Source organism: Malaclemys terrapin, chromosome 17 (genome assembly GCF_027887155.1).
Source record: "Malaclemys terrapin pileata isolate rMalTer1 chromosome 17, rMalTer1.hap1, whole genome shotgun sequence".
Lineage (NCBI taxonomy): Eukaryota > Metazoa > Chordata > Testudines > Emydidae > Malaclemys > Malaclemys terrapin.
The window spans coordinates 23,289,249-23,298,510 of NC_071521.1; the positions used below are offsets into that span (position 1 = coordinate 23,289,249).

Below are 9,262 nucleotides of genomic sequence, written 5' to 3' on the forward strand. Positions count from 1 at the left end.
GCCCGCGCACTGCATGCTGGGAGGGGTCAGAGGTGAGAGGTCAGGGGCTGGGCGCGCGGTTCGGTTCGCGGGGCCTTTTGTCTGCACGCGGCCGGCGGCCGCCCTGCCCCGTGAGTGGGGGCGCGAGGGGCGGGCACCGTCGGACACCCCCCCCCGGGCCGCCGCCAGAGCGAGCCCCCGCCCTACGGCCTCCCGCCCCACCTGCCGCCCGTCCCCGGCGGTGTAGTGCGGCCCCGCCCGCGGGGCTGTGGCTCCCCCTGACCCCCCCCGGGGTCCGTTAATAGGCTGGTGGCGGGTAAGGCTCGCGCTGCCCCAGTGCCCAACGGCGGCTCGGCTCGGCGGGGCTGGGGGCAGCTCCCTTAGGGCCCGAGGGAAACTCGCACCATATTTCCCTGTAACGCCCGCCCGCAAGAGCAGCTCTGCTGCGAGACGGGCTGTTACTGCCCCTGGCGCGCCGAGGTTCCAGGTCTGCTTGGCTGACTGCCAGCCCTGCAGCCTCCCTCGGGTCTGAGAACCAGGCCGGGCTCTGTCCTGCCGTTTCATCTTCCCCAGTCATCCAGATCCTGCAGCTCCTGGCTTGCTGACAGCTGAGTGGCCCCACTGTTGTGGGGGGTTTTGCTCAGGTTGAGTGATTGAAATTGATTTAATATCTCTGTTGACTATGCACAGGAAGTTAAGAAAAAGAAATCCAGGGAGTCAATGTTCTCTTGGTTCTGCAGCGATAACAGGAATAAAGAGTGGTACTGACATTTTCTCATTCGTAGGCAGATGCCAGCCTAAACACAGGGGCAGAGCTGCTGAGTACACTTTACATAGCAGAACTACTTAGAACTACTGTAATAGTGAGGTATCAGAGGGGTAGCTGTGTTAGTCTGAATCTGTAAAAAGCAACAGAGGGTCCTGTGGCACCTTTGAGACTAACAGAAGTATTGGGAGCATAAGCTTTCGTGGGTAAGAACCTCACTTCTTCAGATGCAAGAAGTGAGGTTCTTACCCACGAAAGCTTATGCTCCCAGTACTTCTGTTAGTCTCAAAGGTGCCACAGGACCCTCTGTTGCTTGTAATAGTGAGACAAGTGTTGTTTTATAAGCAGAGCTGCTCAGCAGACAAAATATCTGATGACTAGTTCTCATTTCAGTTCTAGGTGTTCAAAGATGGCGGAAAGACCAGAGGACTTGAACTTGCCCAATGCTGTCATCACTCGGATAATTAAAGAAGCAGTGAGTATTATCGGAGATATAGAAGTGTGCAAGAAGATTGAAGTGAAGACTGAAAACCATAAAGAAGTAAAATGTGCCTGTTATACAGAAACTGGGCCCTATGCTGTGTAATTTTTTAATCTCCTTTTGTGTTGCAGATGATAGAACAGTTTAACAGGAAAGTTGTCAACTTGAATTTTTTATCATTTACTAATAAAAGCCCTGACAATTCTTGTGGGTTTACGGTCACCCTTTTTTTAGCGTTTTTTCTGCCCCTTGTTGGTTTGAGAGAGACCTACTCAAACAGGGACCTCTGACTATTCATGGTAAAATGAAATTCTTCATGCTTAGTGCTGTCAAATGCTCAAGGTAGATTGGGAAAAATAGAGAAATACTTTTATGTAATCTTTCTTGTATATATTATTTTTTAGAGTAGTAGGTAAAACATTTTCAGGTGGAATTTTTTTTTTTTTTTTTTAAGTTGTAGCTTTATAAGGAGCTCAACGTAGCAAATTCTGGGTTGTTTTCAACTATTCCAAGTGCAAGATCTTGCATTTCGTTTTCAGCTTTAGCTGGTGTGAGAGATATGTCATTTGCTGGGTGCAGTGGTTCTACTTGTTTAAATAATCTGCCATAAAATATTTTTGTATTTAAATTAAAGATATGTGTTCTATTTAATGCCAAGCAAACTTTATCTGAGCTGGCAAAAGAACAAGTTGACTACCTATTGAGATGGAAGAGAGACTGTTTTCTGACAGATAAATTGTACTGGATAAAAGGATTTTTTCCTACTTATCCCCCATGCTGCTTTCCTCCCCCCTTTTCCCCAGTATCTAATATTTCATCCATTGCCACATTTACTATGAACCTGAAATAATTCAGAGTGCTGGAAAACATTTTGATTCTGCACAGCCACATACTATGGTAATGGGAAATCATAGAAAACCCTTAGATAGTTGTAAATTTCTTATAATTTACAGAGCACTAACAATATTGTATATGCTTGAACCAGCTCCCAAAATAAGAGCAGAGTAAAGAATGAAAATAGCTACTAGATCAAGCCCAGTTCCTTGCCAGCAAATGAGATACAATATGTCTCAGTCATTAAATTGATGCTAGGCATGATCTTATCCAAAAGACCAAGAAGGATCAATGGATGGATGCTGCACGTTATGAGAATATCCTTCTATGTTAGGAATTTGGAAACAATTAAATGGACTAAGATTGAGGCAGAGGCCAAATCCACTGCTACTACAAAAGTTACTTTCCCTCTGTCTTCTGGCTATGTTCCTGATCTGGCTAAGCCCGTTCACAGTTAACCAGCTTCTTGTTGTACTTAGAAGTTTGATGTATCTGGAATATTATTTATTATTATTATTTGTATTATTGTGGTACCTCGGAGCCCAAGTCATGGGCCAGGATCCCAATGTGCTAGTTGCTGTTCAAACACAGAACAAAAAGAAGGTCCTTGTCCCAAAGAGCTCACAACCTGAGACAAGAGGTGGATATAGGCAGATGGAGGAGTACAAGGAAACCATAGGATAATATTGGGCATCGTGACAAGTTCACTCTTTGTTAGGGTTTTTGTAGGCAACCTGGCAAAGGAGAGTTTTGAGGAGGGGTTTGAAGGAGGATAATGAGGTGGCTTTGCAGATACTTAGCGGGGACCTCCTCCCAGGCATGAGGGGCAGCAGGGAGAAAGCATCAAAGGGGCTCATTTGAAAATTTAACAAGTGCATGATGGAGGCTGGTATCGTGGGCCGATCAAAGGTGAGAGTCAACATCTCAGTAGTGACTAAGAAATGATAGGTAGGGTCGGGATTGTTAAGGGCCTTGAAAGTGAATATAAGTATCTTATGATTGAAACACTAGAGAAGTGGGAGCCCGTGGAGGGATACAAAGAGATGGGTGACCTAATCAGAGCAATGGGTTAGGACAATTATCTATGCAGCAGCATTCTTCTAGCCTTATGTCATGGATCTGTGCTGTGCTCCAGCTTTTAAACAGGCTCTTGAAGGAACCCCTTTAATGTGTCAGACTCCAAGGGGTCTCGCTCGTTCTTCAGGGTAAGCCTTGCAGCCTCACCACCTCCTAGACTGCGTGTCTGTTCCAGCATCCCAGCTTCACACTGTAAGCTCTGCCCAGCGAGTCCAGCAGACATTGACTCCTGGTTAGAGACTTGTACACTCTTCAGGGACTAATGCACCTCACCAGTATTTGCATTAACACCCAGGTAGCATTTTCAAAACCGATTAAAAGGTTAAAGCATAGTCCATTCTGGTCAAACCAGAGCAATTCACCAGCCAAGGTGTAGTGAACTCCATTTCAGGATCTATCTCCCTCTGACTCCTTAGTGAGACCCAGGAGAGAGCAGCCAGCCTCTTCCAGAACCAGAAGTCCACCCTTATCCTCTGCTGGTCATGTGTCAGTCCTTTGTTCTATAGCTGGGGTCTCTGCTCAACTTCCCTGCTGAGAGGTGCAGGGGAAACCTTTTTCTCTTTCTTGTTGTTTCCTAGGTGTCATTGTTTTGGCCATTGGGGCTTTTCCATTGTCTCTTTGGGATTCTGCATTGATACGGAGTCGCCTTCAGCAGGGTCCAGACAATTCCTGTCACCCTATTCACTGTAGCCCAAACAAGAAGGTGACCCCCACATCTGATCTTCTGCACTGCCCCAGACTTAATACTTTTCCCTCCACTGGGTAACAGGGCAAAGTGTAGAGGGAAACCGAGGCACACATTATGATTCATTAAAATACTATAGAAAATTCATTTTCTCACGTTTATTGTTGACTGAACTGATGGCTTTCAGTCCTTTCAGACAGGACTTGATAGCCTCCAGATCTATATGATTTGAATTTCGTCTGATAAAATGACATTTCTTTTTTCCCAGCTTCCTGATGGAGTAAACATTTCCAAAGAAGCTCGGAGTGCAATATCTCGAGCTGCAAGTGTGTTTGTGTTGTATGCAACATCATGGTAAGCATCACTGGTGACCTGATCCAATGGACCATCTGATCTGCAGCTAGTCTTTTTGTTGGCTCTCTTGGAGAGGATTTTTGCAGTAGCTGTAATGAAAGGCATGTTTATCATTCATGTACATGAGGCATTATAAAGTTTCATCTGGTTTTAGTTTGTAATGTGACCTTTGTGTAATACAATCTTATGTTCAAAATTAGTTTCTTGATTAAGTAGCATGCTGCCATGCTAACTTTCAAAGAGGGGCTAGTGATAAATCAACAGGGCAAATGCTTTGCTTCTGTGTCCATGGCCAGTATTTGCTGCTTCATAATGCCCTCAGTTACTTGCCCAATATATACATCCTGGGGGCCTACAGAGGTGGTGGTGGATTACTTCCTGTCGCCTTCAGTGATCACCTTGTTTCCTGAACCGTCACATTTGATTTACCTTTATCACTACGCTTTATCATTTTTCAGAAAACACTGATCATAAAATTATAGAGCCTTTTTATAGCAAACATTAATTTACATAAGGGCTCCTTGTTCTTGGGGTATGTGAGCCCATTGTAGCCTTACGACTTCCCTTCTGAGTGTTAACCTAAGTAGTGTAGGAACTAACTAGGCATGTTTCATAGTGTATGTTAAATTACTCATTCAGGTTTAAAGGGTTTAGCTTCCTCCTGCACCTAAATTCTCTGTTTAAATCTATAGCAGTTGAAATTCAAACATCTTTAAAATGTAATAATAAAATTAAAAGGTATACCATCAACTTGAATACTAGTCAACTTTTAAAAAATGAATTCAACTACACTTGTAGTAACTACATATTTGTTACAGTGTCCTTGAATCGCCCTGCCACTTTTAATAGTTTTACAACCAGATTTAAATATGTATTTTCTTTCTTGTTACATGTGCGAAAAACCCACATAAATGGAAAACTCCCTGACTATACAGGGAAACAATGAAACTGACTATACACACACAAATGCAAAATGTAAACAAAGGTGGTTTTTTCTTTATTCTGTCATAGTTAGATTCTTGGTCAGTCATCCTAGGTATATCTTATAATAGTGATTAAACATTTCTGAGGGCTGTGATTGTTTTTTAAGAATCAGAGGGGCAGCCATGTTAGTCTGGATCTGTAAAAGCAGCAAAGAGTCTTGTGGCACCTTATAGACTAACAGACATATTGGAGCATGAGCTTTCGTCGGTGAATACCCACTTCGTCAGATGCATGTCATCCGACAAAGTGGGTATTCACCCAAGAAAGCTCATGGTCCAATACGTCTGTTAGTCTATAAGGTGCCACAAGACTCTTTGCTGATTGTTTTTTAAGTTGGCTCTCTCCCTTTAAACAGACAGTAGTTGGGGTTGGTTTGCTCTTTGATATTAATTATTTTTCCTCTCTTTAGTGCAAATAACTTTGCAGTGAAAGGGAAGAGGAAAACACTGAATGCTGGAGATGTCCTCTCAGCCATGGAGGAAATGGAGTTCCAGAGATTCATAGCCCCTTTAAAGGAATCATTGGAAGGTAATGTGTTCTCTAACTGTACAATAAATTAGTCCTAATGACACTGAGTCCTGTTTACCCAGAAGTTTGGACATCCAACTCTTATGTTCCCTGAATCATCTTTTTTTTTTAAGCCAGACATTGCAATTTTTATGGGGACTTATGAACATCTAGTTTAATAGAACTGATATGATGTAATTTCACAGAAGTGACTCATCTAATCTATCTCCCCCATCACTTCTGTGTAGAGGAAGTCTTGTGTTCTGCGTAATGCACATGAGCTCCTGTATCCTTCTCACCATCTTTCTGCTGAACAGCACTTAACATAACTTCCTGTGGAGTCTATCACCACAACTCAAATAACAGGTTGGGTATCTGCTATCAAGAGGGTCAGTGCTCCATTTGTTGTAAGCCTGGAGAGCAAGGGGAGACCCTGGGTCACAGGAACGGGAGCCACCTCTAGATTGTCCTAAAATGGATACAATGACATACGTGTATCTAATTGTAGTTCTCTTGTTCTGTTAGTTTACAGGCGTGAGCAAAAAGGCAAGAAAGAAGCAAGGAAAGACAAAGATAAGAAGGCAGACTCTGAAGAACAAGACAAGAGCAGGGAGGAGGAGAATGATGATGATGATGAACGGATGGAGGAGGAGGAACAAAATGATGATGATGAAGTGGATAACTGAGCTTCCTGGAGAGACAGACATGCACATGGGCCTGGGCTCTCTTCCTAGGGATATAAATACTGTAAATCAACCTTCTTGTGTCCTCTTGTTTTCCAGTTTCCAGCAAAGCTTCATGTTGTTCCTTTGGGGCCCATCCCTCCTGGCTTTAATTCTCAGATGTAGGCGGGCACCCTGAAGAGACTGACACAGCTTCTGGAGTGGAAAGGCCACGTCTTCCCCATTGCATGGGGCACTTGGCACACTCTCTCCAGATTCTGAAAAGCCATTGATTGATATAAATGACTGGTCTTTAATACTGGATTTGTTCTGCGATGCAAAATGGAATTTCAGAGATTCCAACAGAGAAAGCTGTGCAGGAGAATCTGCAGAAAAGTGTTGAATAAGTTTGTTTTTGCTAACTAGGTCTGAGTTTGAATGTAATAGGCCTTAGGCCTGTTGCATTTAGGTTGTATGGAATATGTTCGAGAGGTGCCATAATGGTTTAGAATGCTGCGCAGATGAGGGTTTTGTATAAGGTGGGGATTGAGGTTGTCTTAGCTGGATCCTTTCATTCTGATTGTGCCTTCTCTTTCGAAAGTGACCGACAGTCCCAGTAGACAAGGATCAGCTCTCCACAGGACTGAGTCTTCTGCCCAGGATCAGTGAAAGTCAAAGGACTGTACTGTGCTTCTGTAACATAACTTAATACCAGAAGTGCTTATTTTTGTTTTTAAAAAATACTGAGAGCCTGACAGGGTTTTTATAAAAATACCTGAAAGAAAAGTAACTGCTAAGAAAGCTTAACTCTGTCCCAAGTGTGATGCTGGGGGAAGGTTTGGATTGAGTTTCTGGCAGACTATTTCCCAAGGTAATGTGGATCGGGCCCATGGAAGTTTAAAGGAAGTGTCATCCCAATCTAATTGGTTTTCTTACTTGTAGTAGTTTTGGTCTTTCTGTACTTGAGGTCTTGCTGCTGAACACCTTCCCCTTTTACACGTGGAGAAGGTACTTCCTGTGAGGAGCTCATCCTTTAATAATAACCCAGTTCTGTGTAGTCTTTAAAGAAAAACTTAACTTTTATTTGACCTAAACTAAAATCTGACAAAGGAAAGTTGGAAAAATTTGAAATAAGTTAAAAATTGTTAAAAATTCACCAGTTCTGTTGATATACCAGTTAAAACATGAGTGAGTGCTTGTATGAAACAGCACAACTTTGTTTTTCACTTCTGCTGGAGCAACACCCACAGAGCAAACATTGCACGAGTTCTGCTGCTCTCACATTGCTACAGCTGTGATAACTCCTACATGCAGATCCCAGATGGAGGAAGTCACTATCTGACAATCAGCAAAGATCTGTTCTTCAGCTGCTGCAGGACTCCACATTTAAAACAACTGAAGTTGTGACTGTCTCTGTAAAGGTGTTCAGTTATGCAAGGAGATCATCCTCGCAGCTCTGGTTTTCTCTTGTAATACATACGTGAGCTCCATCTCCTCTTGGGAAGGAACAGTATTTTATTTAAATAAAAGCCAAGTTCTCTATGGAAATGGATCCGGTGCTTACTTCCTCCAGCCAATAATAATAGAAGCTATTTTCAGTTACACAACCACAAACTGCCCATGTAGCCACAGACAGGTGCCAGCCTCACATAAAATTGCTGAAGGAGTAGATGATAAGAAGAGTGGTTTTAACTGGACACGCCATCAGACTTCTGCTGTGAGCGAGTCATGGGGGCTTGGATCCATAAAGGGACTTGGTGTGTTGCAAGGAGTAAATCAGGAGGAAGAACTCCCGCAGGATGTAGGAGACCCCAGTTCAATTCCCCTCTCTGCCTGATGCAAAGGGATTTGAACAAGGATCACCTACTTCTCAGGTGAGTGCTCTAGACTATAGAGTGATTCTGGTTTTGGCCCAATTGATTGTTAAAGTGGAATAGCTTCAACAAGAGCGAGTGAGACCCTCATCAGAATATCCCATAGTCCAGTGGATAGGACACTCATTTGAGAGGCCTTTCATCTTACTGAGCTTGTGCAGACAATCTAGTCCATGTTTCTCAACCTTTTTGAGACCAGAGGCCGGCTTGTTGCCTTCCTAAACGGTCAGGGCGCTGCTCCACGGACAGGTCTTTGAGAAACACTGTCCTAGACCTTTCACAGTTTGGATTCAGTCAAATCATGGAACTAAAGCAAGGAAGTGAAGGGATGTTAGGTAGATGGTGGCCCTACAGTCTTCATTCACCTGGCTGCATCTCTCACCAGACTGCTTTGCTCACTGAGTCCCCTACTAAAGCTGAGGTGGTGCTTGCTGGAAGAAGGTGAGGTTTCAAAGAGCTAGTAGCTACAATGTGGTTTACACCAGTCCAAGACACCTGCTCACAATGTAACCAGTCAGCCTGCTGGCCAGAAGAACTACAACACTCAGCTGTTGCTAAGAGCCCTTGTATCCACATCTGCAACAGATTAATTCTCTCTCTGGTTGGGGTGCAGTCTTCTGGCCAACGTTCTAGGTGCTGACCTAGCCTCTATAGCAGACAAGCTGGATTACAGCAATACAGTTTTGTGGGCTTGAAAGTATGAACTCTGGCTGGTAGAACAGGTGTGTGTCTCCTCAGCAACACAGTGTATTAGGAGTAAATCATCCTTGTCCTTTGCTTGCTATGCTGGCTTCCCATAGAATACTGCATCATGTTCAAGGTCTTGGTCCTTATTTTCAAAACATTTAATGATCTGGTTGTAGGATACCTAAAGAGATTGTGTCATTCTCTGGGCCTATGAGTGCTCTCACCAACTCTGCTCCATTGGCACAATGCTACCACTAGGGTGAAACTTGTCTTTGCAGGAGATGGGGCCTTCTTGGAGGCTCATCCAGGACTGTTACTTGCTCCAGCAAGAGTCGAGAGCTGTGCAGAACCTTTCCAGTCCAAGTGCAGATG

At 43.7% G+C, this 9,262-nt stretch overlaps 1 protein-coding gene across 3 annotated transcripts; it reads left to right on the forward strand.

Moving 5' to 3' along the window:
* The first annotated feature begins 42 nt into the window (after positions 1 to 42).
* POLE3 (DNA polymerase epsilon 3, accessory subunit) lies at positions 43 to 6,423 on the forward strand. 3 transcript variants are annotated; one of them, XM_054007129.1, is made up of 5 exons: positions 43 to 110; positions 1,139 to 1,220; positions 4,091 to 4,176; positions 5,570 to 5,688; positions 6,193 to 6,423. In XM_054007129.1, exons 2-5 carry the CDS (start codon positions 1,155 to 1,157, stop codon positions 6,351 to 6,353), a joined length of 432 nt encoding a protein of 143 aa, XP_053863104.1. In that variant the 5' UTR covers positions 43 to 110; positions 1,139 to 1,154; the 3' UTR covers positions 6,354 to 6,423. The 3 variants fall into 3 exon arrangements, with proteins under 3 accessions (XP_053863104.1, XP_053863106.1, XP_053863107.1); XM_054007131.1 differs by lacking the exon at positions 43 to 110 and adding an exon at positions 191 to 295; XM_054007132.1 differs by lacking the exon at positions 43 to 110 and adding an exon at positions 386 to 623.
* The last annotated feature ends 2,839 nt before the right edge of the window (positions 6,424 to 9,262 follow it).